Consider the following 22,394-nt stretch of genomic DNA (forward strand, 5'->3'; position numbering starts at 1 on the left):
ATTCAGTACAACACAGGCGACCCAACCATGGCACTGCAATACCGCAGCAGTCAGCCCGGTCACCTGCGCGCTACTGAGTGACTCCCGGCAGGGCGGCGCTGGACAGACGGATGAGTCACTCCTTGGGGGGCACGGAGTGGGACTGCGTGAGATTTAATCAAGCTTCTCAGAAAGGGGTACAACCTAACATTTATGAATTGTTTAGTTTGGGAATTTTCCATTTGATATTTTTGGACTGTGGCTTACTATAGGTAACTGAAACTGTAGAGGGGGGGGTGTCTGTACTTTAAAAATTATGTTAATTTTTTAAAGATTTTATTTATTTTTAGAAAGAGGGGAAGGGAGGAAGAGAGGGGGAGAAACATCAATGTGTGGTTGTCTCTCAAGCGCCCCCTACTGGGGACCTGGCCTGCAACCCAGGCACGCACCCTGACTGGGAATCAAAGCGGTGAACCTTTGGGTTTTTAGGCTGGCGCTCAATCCACTGAGCTACACCAGCCAGGCAATGATAAATTGAATATGCAGAACGCAGTGGGAGGAGCTCAGGCCTAGCGAAAGCACAAGCTGCCCCCTCAGTGTCTTCACGCAGAAGCTGCAGGGGCCTTGGGCTTTGGTCATTTTCAACCTACTGTGATTTCAGGGCAGTGTGATCAGACACTATCTAGCAAACCTGCACACCAACTAAACCGACTACAATGTCTACAGTAGATGATTGGACTGGTGAAAACAAACTTTTAAACCTGTATAGTTTTTGTCACACACATGACTGATGCTTCCATACCTGAACAAGTCCCACCTGACGACACCTTTCCAGGAGGCACCATCTGAGCCTGATGCTCACTCCACTCATGACCTCATTACCCCAAATTACTAAATCAGTCTTAAAATATTTGCTTTCTAAAAAAGGTTTTCACATAAAACCCATAGAATTTTAACTTGTGATAATTTATGTTAAATTTTACAACTTATATAACTTGTATTCTTTTCAGGCAAATATAAAAAGATTAAGGAAAATTTCTTTGGTGTGTGAAAACAAACCGATTAACTAAAAACTAGAGAGTTGCTGTTCTTATTTGAATACTTGTGTGCACTCCTTGGTCTCATGTGTGGTCCTCAAGCATCAGCATCACCTGGGAATTTTAAAAATGCAAATTCTTGGCCACACTTCAGACATCCTAAATCTGCAACTCTGGCCCCGCAATCCAGGTTTCCAAAAGTCCTCCTGGTGACTCTGATACACGTTCAGGTTTGGGAGCCGTGCCCCTGAAGCTTGTGTTCTCAGTGGTGGGACAGTTCTATGTGGGATGGCACTGCCCATGCAGAACATTTAGATCCCCGGCCCCCAGTCAGTAACAGTGGACAACCAAAACGTCCTCCTACCCTCATTTTTAAAATGCTCCTTAGGGGGAGAAGACTGTATGCCTAATATCAGATCTTTAGTTCAAGTCCATAGGTATTGACATCTACTTTGCCACAGTTACGTATATATTTAACACCACCGAAGACTTACAAGGGTTTTGCAAAATATTGTACTAGGAATTTTTATTTACTTTGGTCAAATGTTAAAGCTTTAAAATATAATTTATTTTGATTGGGAGATACACACTTCACTAACAGCAACAACGAAACACATTCCGAAAGAGCAGCCTCCTTCAGTCAGAAATCTCCCAGCCCTGTAGCCGCACCTCTCAGAACAAGCGAGAGAAGGCGGGACACAGTTTGCTGGCCCCATCTGCTAGTTTGTAGCAGACCTTCTAAGAATACAAATGCTCAGTTTTCTAGTTGCTATAATGAAAAATATCCTTCACAAACTCCTAAAGTGTATATTAGTAGAACAAAATATTGAAATATATAAAAGCAATGTGAGAGTCTTATGTGAGTAGTAGATTTAGCAATATTTTAAAACCAAAATTCCTACTATTACTGATAATAAAGAATATTCTGAAATCTGAATATATGTAATTAAAACTAATATAAAACCTAGCATTTATATTAAGTATGGAAAGAAAATACAATGAGCAATATTTTTAGGTTAATGTGTTCTATTTTCACTATATCATAAACATTTTTTGTTGAATATTTGATAGGTATAAACTAAACTACATTGATACTTAGTAAACAAATATAGTTCCAAGGTAAACGGGATAAAAATTTGAAACCTGAAAACAAATTCTGAAGTCAAAGTATTCCTTTTTTTCTTTTTTCAGAAACAAAAACATTCTCAGGAAAGAAAATGTTGAGAAACAAAAAAAGAAACAGTGGAAATCTATTTCATAGCTAATTACATATTCAAGAAACACACATATGTACAGTTACTATAAAGTTAAACATAAAAGGAAAACTTACAATTAAGAGACCAATATCCACATCTTTGTTGGTCATAAAAAGTTCTCTCATTTGTTCACACTGCAGAATTTCTTTATTAATATATTTGGAGTAGTCATTCACAGGCTTGCCATATTTACATGGCATTATAGATGTATGGTTGGGTCCACAAGCATATAGATAAAAGGCCTCTTGTGAACCAATCTTAGCTCCTGAATGCAGGGAAAAAAAGTCATTTACTTAAAACATTCCAATGAGAATTTTCGACAAAAAGCAAGAAATCAAGAATTTTTTTATGCCAGATCCTTTTAGTTGACCATTATATCTTATAAAATTGATTCAAGACACCACTTCCAATTTGATAGAAGATAAATTTATATACGTACAAAGTTAGCTCTTGATAAAATAAAATCATTAAATTTCTATTTGCTCCTTAAATTATAAAACCAGTTTTTGTTGTTTTGTTTTTCAATAAATGGAAAGTATATCTCGGTAGATTGCTTTTTAAAATGATATGTGAATTGGTATCTTTATTCCTTCCATCCATCCATCTATTTAATAAACACTGTCTGATTTAGTGATGTCAGGTTTGGTGATGTATTTTTTTAAAATGTTATTTCCCTTTTCCCTAAATTTTGGTATTTTTATAGACTATACTGAAATTATAAATAAAAGAGACAATGATTCTTGTTTACCTGTCATAATACTGCATTTTTCAAGATTACAAAATAAAACTGATTTAATATAAGCTTCGTTTTGGGAGTGTAAGGGTAAGAAGTGTACTGCTGCATTAAATGTATATATCAATTACAAGAAACATCTAGATTATAAAAATGTTAAAATATTTAAAAAGTCATCTTGAGCCCTTGGCTGGTGTGGCTCAGTGGATTGAGTGCTGGCCTGCGAGTGCTGGTCGCTGGTTCAATTCCCAGTCAGGGCATATGCCTGGGTTGCAGGCCACGTCCCCAACAGTAGGCACGTGAGGGGCAACCACACATTGATGTTTTCTCCCTTCCCCTCTCTCTAAAAATAAGTAAATAAAATCTTTAAAAAACATAAAAATAAAAAGTCATCTTGAAATCTAGGAAACACAGTACTTATTAAGTACAAGAAACAGGATATTTTATCCAGGATAATATACTTAGTTTAAGAGGAAAAATATACCATTGAAGAGGAGTAAATTTCCCAGGTCCCATTTTCCAGCCAACTGCAAAAACTCTTCTTGGGATGATAAACAATGGCCGATCATGCAAAATGTTTTATTGCTATCAGATGACAAACTTGTTTTTCTTGGAAGGATAAAATCCAGAGTAACATCAGGCTTCCTATATTATAAAAACAAAGTTAAGTTAATTACAGCATGAAGACTCAGTACCAAATATTTTTAAAGCATGAGTGTTTAACAATGGGAAATTCTTAAGCGATTTTTTTGGTTCAATATCAAACAGTTGGTATGGGGATAACTGGTTCTGTTGTCTTGGTCTAAGGTGCTGGCTGTGCCCAAGCCCCAGGAACTAGGGAGCTGAACAGGACGCCTGAGGATGCAACACCAGGCCCCAGGAAGTGGCCTGACGTTTGCTGAAAGTTTTCTTTGCCATTTGACTTCTGCATATATACCTTCTGGTTTACAGACAAAACCCAACCACCTCCCCCTAGTTTTACCCACATGTCTCCCATTTTGGTAAAAAAATGCCTGAAAGCTCAGGCATTCAAAGACTATGAGGCCTTCAAAGACTATTCGGAAAAAAAAGATCACTTCTTCAGGTTTTGCTCTAACTAGCCACTGAAATGACAATGCTTTGTTGCATATTTTTGTTTTCCCTTTCTTTTTAATGCTAAGTCATTACAGCGCTTTTGATTAGTGTCTTGTTTTCCCAGAAATCCCTACAGGAAAGGTACAACAGGCTTGCTCACAGAAACACAAAATGGGCACACTTCATCATCTAGTCGACACCACAGAACACCCAGTTTTACCCCTATTTTAGGAATGTTTTAAACTCCATGTGAAGATAATGATGGTAACTTATAAAGGCAAAGTGCGTGACTAAGATAAATACAGGGACTAAGCTAATCTGGTTAGCTCTTAATGAGAAATTCTACTGTGATATATATTTATTTAAAAACCTTCCCCTAAGGCTTTGTGTTTCATCTTTAAAATAAATTTAACTATTTTATAGAAATATTTTTAATGAATAAAATATGTGAGATAACTTCTTTTTTAAATTGAAGTTTAAATGACAGACAACAGTAGTGATGACACCCATTACATGCACTTCTTTCTTGAACCAAATAAATGGCCATGACTGAAACACTACTGACACCTAGTGGAGGTATGACAATACAGTTTTGAAGGGTAAAGAAAGCTTATTGCATGATTAGTGCAAGATGAATCTAACAAATATTGAGTGTCTGCTATGTACCATATATTCCTACCAGATCTGTAGGATGTTCATCAAATAAAAATTAATAGAAAAATATTAATAAGTTGTTTTTCAATATCACTGGCCTCTTAATACGTCTTATTTGTAGAAATTATTCTATTAGTTCTGAAAGTGATCTAGATAGTACTAAATTTCAATCAGTGGAATAATATATTTGTCCCTGGTCACTTGTGTATTGCTGTATTAACAGATGCAATCATTAATTTGTATCAAATGGCAAAAAAGTTCCTTCAAAGTAATGTAGAAATAAGTGGGTGGGTAAAAAATAGTGGTACGCAAATCAAGCGACTACGCTCACTAACCTCAGAAATGTCCACAATGAACATCTAAACTCTCACTCTGAACATTACCTGTCAGCCGGCCTGAGTCAGAAAAGGGCTGTAGGGGTGGTAACACCTAGGTTCCAACATGTGGGCGCTGTCTAGGGTCAGGGTCCGGGTTGGTGCCATGACTTTGGATCAGTGACTTTCCCCACTCTGGGTCCCAGGTGCCTCTTGTGTAAAATAGAGATAACAATATACCTACTTCACAGCGCTGATGTGAGGACTAACAGAGGTCATTAGGCACAAGCTGAAAGTTCAAGAAATGAGGAGGAAGAGTCCAGGAGAAAGTGGCTCCACACTCACAGCCGCATCCCCAGCTCTAACCCAGCAAACTCAAGGTTCTGAAAACAAACTGGTTGGCTGCAGCAGCCGTTATGCCTTAGGCAGTTGTGAAGACTGAGGATTTCTCAGAAAATAATTTATTAGGAATACGGAAATGAAGCTTCAACAATGTGTTTTCATGTATTTTAAAGAATAAACAAAACGAAGCTCTTGATTTTGTTTCCAAAGCCTGTTCCTTCCAAGGCCGACACCGGAGCTGCAGCCTCCCCTGGAGTCTCCTAAGGCTCCCTCCTGCGCACAGTGCCACTGTCTCCTCCTCCACTGTCTGCTGGAATAATCTGTTCCTGGGAGGCTTCCCCGATCACCCTGTCTGAAGTAGCAGACCCGGTATTTTCTGTCTCAGGACCTGTGACTTTCATGGTGTTTACCAGTTTGTATGTATTCCTTTAATTTTTTGCTTGTTTTCTGCTTCCCCATTAGACTGTGAGGTCAAGAAGGCACAGGACATGGTTGTCCTGTTTTCTGCTGCCCCCAGTCTAACAGAACGTATGCTTGGCTCACACACAGTAATTCCTCAATAAATATGTGCTGGATGAACAAATGAATGAATGAAAAGTGGTTAATTTGTGCTAAGGGTATATTATTTATTTATGTGGTCCAATCTTATTTGGGAGAGTTTTGAGAGAATTGCGAGATAACATACATAAAGTACCTAGCGAAAGTTCTGCGACACAATGGGTATGTGCTGTTTTATGGTTCATTCCAGTAGCTTCGCTGTGCCTGTTTTTTCCTTCTCATTATTCACCTTAGAGTCTTCCTTCCAGCCAGCATGACCCTTTCCCAGGCTAGTTTCCAGTATTGTACCCCCTTTTCATGGTATTTCATTCAATGAAACACTTCCCAATTCTTACAAATCCCAGATACCTTATAGCTTTCTCAGGGTTACAATTTACAATTAAGATATTCCAAAAAATGTTTCCTATTAACTTGACCCATGATACTCCTGGCTGATAAAACTCCTATAGTACATACTATACCTGGATCTGTCACCTAGAGACAGTATATCTCTAGAGCACTGTCTTAGTCTAGCAGCGGCTATACCGGCTTATATTTTTCTCTAGTCATTCTAATTTCTTTTGAATCCCTGATTTTAATTTAGGGATTCAAAATATTAGTCACTTGATTTAAATAATCCTTTTGGTTTAATTTTATAATATATGGGTTGAAGGACCAAATTATAGCTCTTTGATCTAATATATATTCCACATAAATGTCTCAATGTCCAAATTTCTGTATTGCTCCTCCAAACCCAAATATTTCCAACAGTTACTTCTATGGGAAATGTGCTTTGTATAGAAGTGATAAATAGGAAAGTATCTAACTCTGACCTAGGTTCCTATGTTAATATATAGTAAATTTTATCTATTGTTTTTTGTAATCTCTTTTAGAAATTATAAGAGACTAAGCTTAAAATTATAACCAAACTTAGTATTTACTAAAAATGCTTCATACCTCTGTCCAGAGACCCATATGGAGATTTCCCCACGAATATTCTTTTTCCCCTGGGGCTGCTGTAAGTAGGTGAGTACTAAATGTTGCCATTTGCTCCGGAGGAAAACATTCTCTTGTGATTCCGCTTGAGCTAGTAAAACAGCTTTCGTGTCATCATTTGGATCCACGCACACACTACACAAGGGGGGAAAAGGGATAGGCTGAAAACATGGAATTTCGGATCTCAGTATTTAACACGTATATAACAACTGTAACTGTAGATATTTAAGTAAGATTAAAAATCAGTTCTATTTTTAAACTAACTTGAAAAGTTAGTAGGTCTTTGTTTCACACTATAGCCTGCTTATTTTATTATATTATTATCTCAATTCATGAACTAAAATAGATTAGGCTCATTTTCTAGTATTAATAATTTAGGCAAAAATTTTCAGAATTCAATTAGCAAAAAAAATTTTATCATTACTATTATAGTCATTGCCCTTCTAGAAATTACAATGTAATATTTGGTTCATATAAAAATTAATACATATTGTACATAAATGCCTAAATGCCAGGATGTGTTAGAGGTCTAACCTCCTTTGTGGAATTGCTGAGAGAATAAAGATATAATATACATATATAGTACCTAGTAACCTTTATAAACTTTACAAAGCATATACCCCTAAATAACATACTTTTCACTTGGTTTTAAGTTTTATAAAAATAGCCTCATACTATCCATACTCACCCAATACAAATAAAAGACTCGTATCTAAAGTAGTTAACAAAGGCAGTAGAAAAAAAAAGGGACAAGATAGCAAGGAGACCTTCAGCTTATTATACAATGGCTACTAAAATATATAATCTGCATATGGGAAACAGCTGTCTGATGTTAACATCTTAAGATCATTGCAACCTGATGGAATACTTCCTTAGACAGGACTTTACTAAGTATTTGGTCTCAAATCTCATTGAGATTAACATAATCTACTCCAGAGTTTATAGCTTCTCAGATAGAATATATTGTTACACAGGTGGTATTAATAACTGTTAGAATGCATCTCCTTTTAATAAGATTTTTGTTTTGTTGTAATGATCTTTATTAGATTTCACACTTATGCCTCTGACATAAACTATTTAAATACATGATCCGTTTGTGGGGATCAGGGATATCAATACCGGAAGATGAGTGTGCCAGTGTGGGGATCGGCCCACACTTGGATCATCAGCGCTCTGGACCCCAGTGAAACCAGGTGGATGCAGCCCTCCTCCATGAGTCTTTCACCAGGGTTTACGTACTCTGCGCCTTCTGGCCTGTTGTCCTCTATGATGAAAGATGGTAGAATGATCAGTGAAGCAGCTGATAAAAACTGAGAGAAAAGTGAATATAAAATACAAAGCATGGTGGTTCATTTATAGTAATTTACCTGGAATGTCTCAATCTGCCCTGTTCCAAACAATAGTATTCCCAAAGTTTAGATGTTAATTAACTACAAAAAGCAGCAGCAGTGAAAACAGTAATTGAGCGCATTAAGAGTTATTAAGTGTTTTAACATACGTGATAACTGAGGACTAACTGGAGGGAGGGACAGACCCCCTGTGGCGCTACTGCAGTGGACCTTCGCAGTCTGTGCCTCGGTTCCGTCAGGGGCCACTCTGACGCCATGGACCTCAGCCCAGAGGGCACACACGATGGTCACAGGCCCTGCGCTGCTGAGACCATCCTCTAATTATTATGATGGCACAATTTTTTAAAAATGGCTCATATTAAAATTCCTTTTAGAAAAATTGTGTTTGAATATATTCCCTGATAAGTGATCTTTGAATGCAACTGCTAAGTGTTCCTGAAACTCTAAACAGTTTCTCTAAGGCAAACTAAGGTAGCTCTATGCTTTGGGCTGTCTGGTTTTTCAGGCTGACTTTTCTTTCTGTAATGATCTTTATCAGCAGATTTCACACTTATGCCTCTGACATAAACTATTTAAATACATGATCTGTTTGTGGGGATCGGGGATATAAAAATCCTGGGATAAAAAAAATGCATGTCCAAAGGCTCAGGTGTTTAAAGAAAATGAACACTACAGTTATTAGACTGCATACATATTTGTCGTCATTTTTCAACATTTTTCAACAAACATAGCCACTACCAATTTTTAAGAATACTCCCCCTAACAATGATAATAGTCTTAAAAAAGAGTTTAAATTCATTGATCATATTGAAGACTACAGCTCAGGACATAAAATGTATAAAGGACTCATCTGATGTGATATTAAAAAAAGTTTCCATATCAAATCTGAATTTGCACAAAGACTAGAACAAAAACTAGTGTGTATCCAGGATTTGTAGAGTAGAACTATTACAAATATTTCTTAATATAATGTTCACAACAATCTAATGAGGTAAATATCATCCCCATTCTGAAGGTGACAAAATGGAGATGCCCAGTGACACACAGCTGGTTTATTAGCAAAGGAGGTGTTAGCACTGCAGTATTTTCTTCTCTCCTTAACATTTTAATGTGTTGCTGTCTTTAAATATTAGTTTAAAATGCTTATGTAAAATCATCTTTCTAAAATGTGTTCTAATACATTTTTATAATAAAACATTTAAACAGTTTTCCCACTGCCTACTCGTCTCAGATCATTGTGCATGTCCATTCATTTTATGAGAGACTTTGCATTATGACTGCCCCCCGCCACCACTTACATATGAGGAAGCAACCTGCCCTGCTTACAGTGTCACAGTGACGGGTGGGTGTAGAGACCCTGGGAACCAGGCAGTGGTGAGGGCCTGGAGTCTCAGCCCAGGGGCTCCAGTGGGGTGGGAGAGCACCTCCACACAGGCATCACCCCTACACATCTGTCTCATCTAGTCCCCTCGTCCCTTCCATGGGCCCTAAGAAGTTCACTGCCTGTTCTACTTCCATCACCAGCAGGTGCTTCTTAACGAACCAGCTCTGGTCGCACTAGTCACATCAGGACCAAGGTGCTATCTCATCCCAGCGTAACACCTAGCCGATCCGTTACAGAAAGGACGGGAATCAAGCCTGTTCTACCTTTGGGGAATGGCTGATGGATTCAAACACGCCGGGACAGGAACTGGGAGGGGCGCTGAGGGGAAACACAGGCCTGAGAAAGGGAGCTTGATTGAAAGGAGAGAGAGATCCGATGGGGGCTGGCTAGTCGGGGCTGAGAGACAGCAGGGTGGAACCAGGGTGACAATCGGAGCCAGCATAACCCAGTAACAGGGCCAGGGAAAAGGCAGGGAATGGGGGTGGTGACCTCCGCAACAGATGCATGTGTGGTGCGTGCCCATCCCCCAATCTGCGTGCGCGTGCGCGCGTGCACACACATACACACACACACACACAGAACAAAAGTATAGAAGAAAATTGGGTCTTTAAGGCCATCTGACAGCTCAGGCTGGGGTAAGCCAGGACCTGCCATTACTAAGGCATTTTAGGAGAAGAACATATTACGAGTAAGTTCGGACATCACTATGTTCTTACTGGTCAACCAAAATTGCAGCGCAAAAAAGCAGAGCATGACAGGTAACAGTCTTCATACCTGTTCCATCAAAACTATTATCCTGTAAAATTAAGGATTTCTTTCTTTTCCTGATATTCTTTCGTTTTTCGGCAGGATTCTCAGCTTCATGGACACATTCCACGTTGAACCACAGGGAAACACTGAAGCCTTCCGAAAGGTGTGGCCAGCAGTTCTGCCCCAGCAGTGGCAAGTGCACCGGGGCGACGTGCCAAGAGGAGAGCAGCTGCTGAGGAAAACTGTCACTCTCTGCCTCCTTCCTGCTCCATGAAACTCGCGCTCTTCTCCATAATCCCATGGCCTTGCTGTTGAGAATCCCTGGACCCTTCTGTGATGAAGCGCCGTTGCTTAAACTTGGAGTGTGCAGTAAAGGAAAGGTTAGATATTGCAAAGGGCTCATAGCAATATCACTTTCAACAATTTTCAGAATACCCAGGAGAAGAATTTCCTAGAAAAAAAGAAAAACAAAACTTTACAATCATGTTACAAGGTACATAATAATCTTGAAATTCAGGTTATAAATGAACATACAAATGTACCATACATATATCAGCATTTTTATTTACACACATCCAATCTACTATGTCATTACATTTTCACCTTTTTGTAGAGTTAAGAAAAAATATGAGAGACTTCATATTTTAAAATCTCTTGTGGTTCATTTGTTTTAGATTTAGATGCTCTTATGGTACAAACCTAAAAGTTATGAGTTGGCCCTAAGTATTAGAAATTAAATATAATAATTATACCAGGAATCATTTCTACCAAGGAAAGATGTTTATTTCCAAGTAGCTATAGTTGCTTCTTTCAAATATTTTTAAGTGAGGGGTAGAACCAGAGACCTTACAAAATCTCCAGATTTCTGAATGATATTTATAGCATGACTGGCTTTATAAAACTGAGTGCTCAATTACCTTCCAATTGATTTGACATGCCTTTTTCATAATCAAATAAAATTTTTCATCTGTGCTTGGTAAACTCAAATAAGGTTTTTAAGTTTTATTTATAATGACAAGTTTTCAGTTAAACTGAAGTGGAGAATATATAGAAAAGAGAGGAAAAGCAATGACAAAAGAGACAAGTGAAAAGAAGATTAACGTTAAGTATAATTAAGTGCAGTGCCCTAGCCCTACTCATGCACAAAATAACATCTCATGTTGATCATGAGAAATGCACTCAGGACATTCCACAAATGCACAGTCAGGTCTCAACGGTCTACTCGAGTGGTGTCTAAGCCTGTGCTCCACAGAGCCCAGAGCCCAGAGCCCCACCCCAGGCTTGCAGGCTTGCAGGCTGCTGAACATGCAGGGCTCAGGAATAGCAAGCTTGCTTCAGAGAAAGTAGCTCTGCAGTTTTCTGTTTCATCTGCTTATGCTTCTAGTCAATATTTCATTATAAAAATGGACCCTTCAGTGAAGAAAAATAAAAGTCACTAAGCTACGCCAATAGAAAGGAGAGGTGATAGAAGATAATGAAAGAGTGAATAATTTTCTAAAAACAGGATAATTCTTTATACTTACTCACAATTAACTTCTCTTTGGTAATTAAAATTATTTAGCATTTCTTAAGCACAAAAAAGACTGGAGTGGGTTGGGGATAAATGGACTATGATCTCACTGAAATGTCTGATTAGCCAAGACAGAAGTGAAATAGTTAAAGTATGTGCAAATAATAAAATAACTGAGAACACACAAATGATAACATGGAGCTGACTGTATAATAACTACCACATCAGAAGAGAGAGTTTAATGATTTTCAAATACTTTAAAAATATTCTATTAAATATCAGTGAAAAAAATTTAAATTATAGCATATTTACTGTACAAGGAGATTTCTCCAGAAATATTCTCAAAAGAAGGGTTAGCTCTTCTGAACATGTTCTTGAACTCATCAAAGATACCAAAAGATCCACCAATACTCTCTGGCATGCTAAATTAAAGAAAGATAGAGGGGGAAAAATGAAAGCCAAATACAGTTAAAGACACAAAATAATCAATTTCACTGAAAAAGATCAAATACTGTTGTCACATTTTAAATGATTACAAACAACCTAATAATACAAAAATTTGCTGGAAAAAATAACAATATGATTAAATGCAAACCAACTAATCTACTGACAAAAAGCAACAAAATCACTGTTCTTAATGATTGGTTAGCTCCAAGTCAAGTAAAGTTATTATTTAAAGAAGCATAGCCCTGGCTGGTGTGGCTCAGTGGACTGAGTGCCCGCCTGCAAACCAAAGGGTTGCAGGTTTGATTCCCAGTCACGGGCACATGCCTGGGTTGTGGGCCAAGTCCCCAGGAGGGGTCACTCGAGAGGCAACCACACACTGATATTTCTCTCCCTCTTTTTCTCCTTCCCTTCCCCTCACTAATAAATAAATAAATAAATAAACAAATAAATAAATAAATAAAATCTTTTTTAAAAAAGCATAGAAAGGTGAAGAGATTAAGGAAAAAACTCATAGACACAACAGTATGGTGATTACAAGAGGAAAGGGAACCCTGTGGTGTTTCTCTCTCATGTCATTTCTCTCCCTCTTTTTCTCCCTCTCTTCCCTCTTCTAAAAAAAAAAACAAATAAAATCTTAAAAAAAAAAAAGGAGGGAAAGGGGAGGAAATAGTGAAGGGTAAAGGGGGGATAAATGGTGAGGAAGGAGACTTGACTTGAGGTGGTGAACACACAATACAATATGCAGATGATATATTATAGAATTGTATACTTGAAACCTATGTAATTTTATTAGCTAATGTTACCCCAATTAATTTAATTAAAATTATTTTTTAAAGACGCATAAATTAATACAGTATTTATTAGGTTGACACTGTTAAGTACCATAAAATTGTCTTGTTATCTTGAAAATGGTTAAATTATAATGTTTACTTTCTAAATAAAAAAATTAGATGACAAATAAAGTAGAAATATTAAAGATTACAAATACACTTAAATATCATGAATAATTAGTTGGAACATTTTCTTTATTCCATTGTGGGGTTTAGCATAAAATATAATCAGTTGTACATAAATTCATAGAACTTTGAATAGTATTTGTATCCCACATTACAGTGTTCAAAGTATATTTGCATGCATTATCTCAGTTGTTCCTCACCCCTCTAGGAAAGTCCTACAAATTAAATATTATCTCAACTTGAGACATGACAAAAATAACCCTACTGAGAAGCCTAAGGACAGAAGCCATGCTGAAGCCACGTATTTAGCAGAAGCAGTAAACCTGTAAATTCATTTGGAAGAAAACTTGCAACGAGACTGTAAAATAGCACAGACTTTATCCGGTTAACATGACTCCACTAAAGGTTTGAGAGTAAGAAAGAAATAATGATCAAAGTAAAGCATATGTGCTTAGATTTTGTTTTTCAGTTTGAAACTGACAGGTTCCAGTTCAAAACACACACACAGTATTTGCCTTTGTCTGCTACTGGAAACTCACTGAACTACAAGTACAGAATTACAAAAAGGAAGAAACTCAGAACAGAGAAAGAAAGGTGGGAGAGGCAGTGGGCACTGGGAGCGCATCCGATGAAAAATTTTAAAATATTTCTGGAAAATGGAAAAGCCAATAGAAGAGAAAGCTGCAACCTAGAATCTCTTGGAATTACAGAGGGGCTCAGAGGAGCGGAGAGCCCATCTGTCTGTCTAAAATCTGGAGAGGAAGTAAGAATGGGGCTACAACACAGGGATTAATAGGAGATCCTGTCTGTGAGCATCCACTCCTCCCCTTGATTCTGAGTATGGGGCACAGATATCTCAGCTTTTACCTTTATGTTCAAAACCTGATAACTTTTCCGTAAAGAAATGGAATGAATTGTCACACAAAAGCTGGGATGTGTAGTGGGATGTTGGCATCAGGTCTATTATAGTCTGGCCAAGATGCTTATGAAATATTCAGAAGAGGCAAATCTATGACTGGAAATAGACTGGTGATTGCCAAGGGCAGGGGAGGCTGTGTGGGAGGGCTACAGGGAAGCAGGGAGTGATTGCTCAAGGGTGTGGGGCTCTTCCGGAGTGAGGCAACGCTCCAACACGGACGTGATGATGGCCCGACTCTGCGAGTACACTGAGGAACACCAAACTGCGTGCTTTGAGGGGGTGAACTGCGTGTGACTGTATCTCAATAAAATTGTTATTAAAGGATAATGAAATAGGCCCTGACTGGTGTGGGTCAGTGGGTTCGGCATCATCCCATAAACCCAAAGGTTGCCAGTTCAATTCCCGGCCATGGCACGTGTCTGAGTTGCAGGCCAGTCCTTGGTTGTGGGCATGCGAGAGGCAACCAATCAATGTTTCTCTTGCACAGAAATGTTTCTCTCCCTCTCCTTCTCCTTCCCTTCTCCTCTCTCCAAAAATAAATAAAATCTTTTTAAGAAAGATAATGAAATAGACTCCCTCAGAACTAAGCTGGAAATGTCTTCAGATGAAAATGGTCCACTGGGTTCCTAGCACAACAAATAAAAATATACACTAAGTAAGTAAATGGGAGGGAAGGTATGCTTTTTCTCAGAGTACAATTCCAATTAGTAAACATTAGAGGAACGATAGAAATAGTCACTATTTGGCAAACTGTTTCCCGTCATAAATCATCAATGGGTGCTAAAGTTAGTGGGTTAAAGTATGATGGAAAAAAGGGTGTAACAGTCTCAAGTTATCTCCCCACAAGATATTTACTATTATAAAGAGAAAATAATAACTTTATAAGGGAGAAACCTGGCAAGACACCCCCATAACCAAGTGATCAAAGCTCACATCACCAGTCAGACACAGATCCATGAACACCTAGATACGATGCTCTGAGAAAGGCGCTGCATCACTTCTGGCATGTCTGCAAGAGGTGCTTAGCTTGAATTCATCACGAGGAAGCATCTCACAAATTCAAAGTAACATTTCCTGTACGTTAGCCTTATAAGATCAACTAAAATTTAGTTTTTACCAACTAAAATGTAGGTTTTTATATATTATATACAGTAAAATCCTGTTATCTGTTAAGAATTTCTCAACTGTTTGTGAAAGTACAGAGTAGAGAGAAGGACCCCATCACTCTCATACAGCAACAATCCTGCACAGCGTTTACACCTGGTCACAGTCCTCGTAAGGCTACCTCTATGGATCCAACCCCAAACAACTCCCTCCATCCCTTGGAATCCAGATTTTTCTCTGTAAAATCAAGGGACTTGTACTATGTCCAGTCTATTGGGTGGGTCTGAGGAACAAAAGAGATGATGTATGTGAAGCTACTTTTGAAACCACAAAGCACGATGCCAGTGGGAGCCCTTGTTATCCACCCATCATTTCACACAACAAAATCGTTTCAAAAGGATTGTGTAAAACTAACATTTTCAACGCACCTTGAAAATCAGAATCAGCCTGTGTTAAAATACTCAAGAACCCTCCTAAAAGAATTTTCACAGTTCCCTGAAGATTAAAAAACAAAAACATAATAAATTAAATTTCTTACCTCATGAAAGCATGAAGCACTGCAATGTAATAAATTATTTGACAGTCTACTGTATATACATATATACATATTTAAAAGGACTGAAAAGAAGGCTACGTGTAGGATTACATGCAATTTTCATTTTATTTCTCACACTGCTTTTGTTTTCTAATTTGTCAAAACAATGACCATACATTAAAATTAAATTGTGATTTAAAATATACTACCCATTCTCAGAAATATTCTAGGAGTCATTATTAGTTGGTCAATGACATCATTGATTTTGTATGCTACTTTAGAGACCTATGGAATTAGAAGATTTTTTAGAATACCACTTGCAGTTAAAAACACACATCTAAGGTATTATAAATGATAAGTAATCATCTCAAATAATTTTCAGACTAGTTGAGTTACAAAGAAGGAGATGAATAACTGGGGCATGAGTGGGATAAACACTGATCTCATTCAATGAAACACATCCTTTACCTGTTGCATAAGTAGGAAAATATTCTTTTCTTTCTGCCTGATGATTTTCAAAAAACTCTCAAATACATGGGCAAGCACATCAAGTTTGGCTTTACTAGTGGAAAGCAAACTTAACTCCAGCACACAAATCTCAGGATATATTATCTCCCCTTGAGGGAGGTTTTCAAGTATATCATTTGGATTGCTTGATGCAGTGAGACCTTCCGCTTCCGACTTTACGTCTACCCCTGAAAAGGGAAAAGAAAAGATTATTTTTATTCCCTACACACTGACTATTTAAATTCTCATTCATCATTTGAAAGTTCTAGTGGCAAAAGTGCTATTTATAAGATGTTCAAGAAACCTTTTCCTACATCGTGACTTTTGATTGCATGACTAAGACTGAATAATCAAGTAGCAGGGATATTTTGAAGATAAATGAGTAGCCTTCGAAGTAATTTTGATCTTCAACAGAACTACAAATATTACCAGGAGCAAGTTTTATGGACATGTGATACAGATTTAGCACATTCCTCTCTCATACACACACACACACACACACTCTCTCTCTCTCTCTCTGCCCCCCACCTCCCAAACTTTCTGGCCCCCAAACACCTAAATCACGGGGGAGTTCATAAATCACAGAGTTCATATCTCTGTGAAAACGTGGGCTTGGCTGTGGGTTGGATAAATTCTGTACTTTGCCTTCTTCATAAGTGAGAAACAGATATTTTCTCACTAAATATTACATTTTGGGAAATTAAATTTTAAGTTCTTAAAGAGACTGCTATGCTCTTAAACAGTTCCCATATAGTTAAGAAATTTATAAATTTCTAACTAAATCAGAATTCTTTATGTTAAAATCTAGTTAGCAAACTCATAAAAAGAAAATCTGTCATTATAAAATCATGTCTATGCTCTGACAAAACCTATACCATTAAATCAAAGAGAGGAGAAAGGAAGGAGAAGGAGAGGGAGAGAAACATTTCTGCCTAAGAGAAACATTGATTGGTTGCCTCTCGTTATAATGTATATACAAAATTTTTTCAAAAGCAGTTGCTTTGGGTATCTGGGTGGGTGGGGAATTGGAGGAAGGTGGTCAAAAGGTGCGAATTTACATAATAAATAAGCACTAGCAATGTAATTTATAACATGGTAACTATAGCCCACACTGCTGTATGATATATTGGAAAGTTAAAAGAGTAGGTCTTTTTTCTTTTTATTGTATCTATATGAGATAATGGATGTTACCTAAACCTACTGTAGTAATCATTGCACAATATATGTAAATCAAACCATCATGCTGTGTGTCTTAAACTTATATACTGATGTCTGTCAATTATATATCAATAAAATTGGAAACAACAAAAATAGTTTAATAGATCAAGTAAGCTATATGTATATGTGTATACAGGGTTGCAAAAGCAGCTTTACAGTTGTGAGCATGTGAAATGATTTATTCTTGTATTATCATTTATTTATTAGTGTGTTATTTATTAACCTACTTTCCCACCCCTGTATACACACACACATATATATTATTTCAATTTTGGGCTTTTAATTTTTTTTAACATTTTTAAAAAGATTTTATTTGTTTATTGATAGAGAGAGGGGAAGGGCGGGAGAGAGAGAGGAAGAGACACATCCATGTGCCAGAAAAACATGGATTGATTGCCTTTCGCAAACCCCTGGCTGGGGACCTGGCCTGCAGCTCAGGCATGTGCCCTGACTGGGAATGGAACTGGCAGGATGACGCCCATCTCACTGAGCCACACCAGTCAGGGCTGTGGCTGTTTTTTAGTCCTTTTCACTCTCTTTTTGGTAAAAACAAAGCAAAACAAAAAACCTGCTCTGGGTCCATCAGGCCTGTTAAGTAGCACCTGAGCACCTGCTCCCATTCACTCAATAGGAAGAGAAGACAGACCTTGGGGAAGGATAAGCCACTGTAAACTTGGAGAGAACTCACAGTCCTGGGACAGTCAAAGGCCAGCCTACAGAGAGATGCTGGGCTCTCATCAGCCCATCTTTTCCGTTCCACCCAGGGTGTGAGCCCTGAGACACAGGATGGTGTGCACTGTGGTTCCACCCCAAGGACAGATGAACTAAGATGAAACTTATGCTGCAGCATCCTTGGAAGTCACAACAGATGTCTGTATTCCTTATGCAACTTAATCATTGTAACAAAGGCTGTGAAATGCTCTTCCTCTCAATATTGACCTGGACAGACCTTTTTTTATTTAGGCCTAAATGTAAACATAACATCCTCAGAGGCCTCCTCTAGTCACCCAGTCACTACCGTTTTATTTCTTCAGACTGTTTGCATCTGCTACTTATTGTCTTTTTGACTAGAATATATGTGAAAGCAGGGACTTGCTCTCCCCTGTATTCTTAGGTCAATGTCTGTGACCACACAATCTACCTCGGTGTTTTCAATCTCAGGCACGAATGCCAGAATTCACTGTGAAGATCCAATAAGATGGTGGCGCAATGCACTTCTTAAACTGTAAGGCAATACAAATTCTAAAGTAATACTCTTAGGAGCCATTTTGTTACTTAACAGGCTGACGGGCAAATCAAATCAGAAATACTTCTGTGACATTTTACCGTCATCCCGGGTTTCACTGTCCTCAGGGTTGCTTTCACTGTCTGCCTCATAACCTTCTTCTTCAACCAAAACTGTACAACTACAACACTGAGCATCCTCAGCTGCTTCTGGAAAATCTCCAGGTTGGGATGACCATTCTGCTTCAGCCTGATGACTCTGTAAGATTGGTAAAATGAAAAGGCAAAACTTGTAACATTCGCTCATTTTTAGTAACATAATATTTATTATGCAAATGTCATTTTAAGAACAGCTTTAGTATTTCCTTTAAGAGAAAAATCTTATGAATTGATATTTACCATTATAAATAATGAGACTCACACAGCAAAATTTTCCAGAATCTCTCAGACAATTTGATTAACACCTCAAAAATGGGTAGGAGGTATCTCTAACAGAATAAGCTATAGGTCATGTCAAAGCTATAGGTCATGTCAGTTTTTGTGAAAAATAAATCTAAGAAATTACATTCTAGTTATATAATGGAAATTACTAAAAACCACAATAAGGTGTAATTATGCTTCTTAAAACTTAATGCTACTCAATATATATTATTTTTATACATTTGTTCATGGAAAAATATTTTTCCAAAGGATTTTTATATATGTTTTGTAAATTAGATAACCAAAGAGGATATAAAAATTTCTCAAAGGAGTTAATTTTAAGATTTCAGAATGCAATTGTCTATATACAAGCATCTCAGACAAATACCATATGATCTCTCACTTATCTGTGAAATCTAATGAACAAAATAGAAACAGAGGCATGGATACACGGATCAGCTGTCAGAGGAGAGGGAGGAGGGGGGACTGGATGAACGGTGAAAGGATTAGCCAAAGAACATATATGCATAAGCCATAGATACAGACAACTATGTGGTGATGGCCAGAGGGAAGGGGGGAGGTGGGGGCTGGGTAAATGCGGGCAGATGAGGGGAAGTGAGGGCATCTGTAATAGTGGCAGCAATAAAAATAAAGGGACAAAAAAGAGTTCCAACATTTCCTGTGTGAAATCCTGCAGCATGAAATTTCCCTTTTCTTATAAAAATCTACAAATATCTTCATTTTGGATAACATTTTCACTTAAAGGCAGAATAAAGTAGGCATTTTAACACATTTCCATTAACCTACTGGTTCAGTGGTATGATGATGGCATTTGTAGCTATTTCAGTCAGTTTTTAAGTTATGACAAACAGCAACATAAAATATTTTGGCAGAAGATAATCAAATGTCACATATATGGCTAGACTAAGGAATTGAAAGAGAAGTTATATAAAGAGAAAGGGCAAGTGACAATTAATTAAGGTAAAATAAACATGAAAGGGGAAGGAAATGGACTAATTATACGTCATGGTTTCAGGAAAAAATTTTAAATAGTTCTAGAAAAAATATGAACATGAACAACTAAAAACTATGATAGCTATTTTCTCTGCAAGTACTAGTCATTTTTATGTGAAGTGATTTAAAATTAAGTGAGTACAGTATTCGGGAAATGTCAGCTGTGCCCATAGAGATAAGATACCTGAGTCATCACCATCCTTGAATTATCATTTAATAAGCTACCAGTAATTGTATGTAAGACATTAAATCAAATCATACATTTCTATCTTACTGGGAATAATTCTGTCAATTTCCAGATTAGATGAAGAAAAGCATGTCATGTTGCTCTCCTCTTTTTACAAGACAGGGCACTGAGTATATGCTATGCAGCCCAGGGGATGGAATGGACCAAATCCTGGCCCACGTCCTAACCACATCTATCCACAGAGTCCCATCCCACACACGTCCGCTTCTGCGGGGCATTCCCAGACAGCACAACAGTTTATTCCTACCTTCTCAGCCACAGCATCACTGTGGTCGAAGTCTGCTGAGTGATCTCCCAGTGCAACTCTCAGCAGGGCATCGAACAAAGGCTTTGCCAGTTCTGTTTCAATCACCTTTGACTGGGTAAGATGGTCCCTCATCTCAAACAATATGTTTTCCACAGGCAAGCTCTAAGGCAAAATAAAAGAGACTGAGAATATCAATAAAATGCTTTAAGAAAAAAATGAAATAGTGACAGATAGTAGTTTAATAAGTAGAAAGCCAGTCCATTCATCTGCAGTTGATATGAAAGTAAAAAGACTGTATGAGTATCTAGACTTTCATAAACACCCATGTAGTACAATTAATAACTTATTTATCAAAAGTTTTACTTACCTCGTTTGGTTTTGAATTTCAATGTATCATAAATTGTATCACAAAAATGATTAATTGAAAAGAAACTTCAGAGTTTTGATTAACCATCCCTAGATTTTGCAAATTCCTTAAGACTCTAAGAAGCACTTATATTCTCATCCTTCCCTCTCCCCCTCTTTATTCCTGTGTTTGAGGGGACCTCTGGCTGCCTGCCCCATGTGCCAATATTACGTGATGAGGCCATAAAGATGGATAAGCAGCTCACACATCTACCTTAAGGAATTTTCAGTCCTATGTGAGGCACAGACACACATAGACAAGATATGATGACAGCCATACTAGAGCTATAAACAAAGTTCTCTGGGAACAAAACAAGAAAGGGTGCCTGAGAGACACGTCAAAGGTGTCCCAGAGGAAGGGTTGTAGACGACGAACAATGAAGAACTCAGAGGAGACGGCAGGCATACAGAGGGAGAGGATACACCAGGTAGAAAAATGTGCACAGAAGTAAAGAGTAATAACAAAACATGGCATCTTGAAGAGCAGTCAGCTCAGGGTGGCTGGCTGCCTCAGGGGAAGGATGGCAGGAAGTGAGGCTAAACAAGGAAGTGGAAGCAAGACTGTCAGGGGCTCTGTAACTAAACTAAGGAGTGTAGATTTTAATTGGGAGCAACGTGGGAGCATCAAGATATTGAGATGAAGCAACATAGAGGCAGCAGGAGAGCCCGTTGGCTGACAGAACAGTGAGGAGTGGGTTAATAAAAGGGAAGAAGGGGTGTACCACATTTTAAAGTTCCTTAGGAGCCGGGCCTGAAACTTTTGTGTTGAGAAGTGCTGGCAGGAGAAACTTGTACAGGTGTGAGGAAAGCAGACTACGCCAGGGGAAGAATCCAGAAATGTGGTTTCAGATAAATGTCCAGCCCCCGCCTGATACCAGGGAAAGCTCTGGAGCCTGGGGGCCCCACAGAGGCGGTTCCCTCCATGAGAACCATATCCACCTGTCACTGGTGAACACCCCTCCCAGGTATCTTAGGTGGGGCATCTCTCCTCAGAAGACGGGTGCAGGTGTGAGTCCTCAGCAACCGACACCCACAGCAGATGGCAGATGGGGGCATCAGCTCAGTCAGGGGAACTGGGCAAGACAGTGTCACACCAAGACTGTAAAGCATGAACTTTGAAACACAATATCCATTATTCCTCGCATGTCTTTTAGGGCTGGTAACTTTGTCACATATGGGTTTTGCAGTCCAAACTAAACGGTAAGCTTTAAGCTTCTTGAAGACAAGAACTGGGTC

General features: G+C 38.2%; 1 protein-coding gene across 1 annotated transcript in view; it reads right to left on the reverse strand.

Annotated features, from left to right (window-relative positions):
* The window catches only part of LYST (lysosomal trafficking regulator), a 131,282-nt gene that overhangs the window by 90,891 nt on the left and 17,997 nt on the right, over nt 1-22,394 (reverse strand). The window contains exons 6-15 of the mRNA XM_054575499.1: nt 20,754-20,915; nt 18,928-19,084; nt 16,345-16,571; nt 15,770-15,836; nt 12,228-12,337; nt 10,430-10,856; nt 8,042-8,186; nt 6,884-7,057; nt 3,490-3,650; nt 2,347-2,537 (exon numbers count right to left, since the gene is read on the reverse strand). Of these exons, the coding sequence (XP_054431474.1) occupies nt 2,347-2,537; nt 3,490-3,650; nt 6,884-7,057; nt 8,042-8,186; nt 10,430-10,856; nt 12,228-12,337; nt 15,770-15,836; nt 16,345-16,571; nt 18,928-19,084; nt 20,754-20,915 (1,821 nt within the window). The remainder of the gene's footprint in view (nt 1-2,346; nt 2,538-3,489; nt 3,651-6,883; nt 7,058-8,041; nt 8,187-10,429; nt 10,857-12,227; nt 12,338-15,769; nt 15,837-16,344; nt 16,572-18,927; nt 19,085-20,753; nt 20,916-22,394) is intronic.

The sequence above is a fragment of the Pteronotus mesoamericanus genome, unplaced genomic scaffold, assembly GCF_021234165.1.
Source record: "Pteronotus mesoamericanus isolate MK-2021 breed Mesoamerican mustached bat unplaced genomic scaffold, CSHL_Meso_final contig_303, whole genome shotgun sequence".
NCBI classification, from domain to species: Eukaryota; Metazoa; Chordata; class Mammalia; order Chiroptera; family Mormoopidae; genus Pteronotus; species Pteronotus mesoamericanus.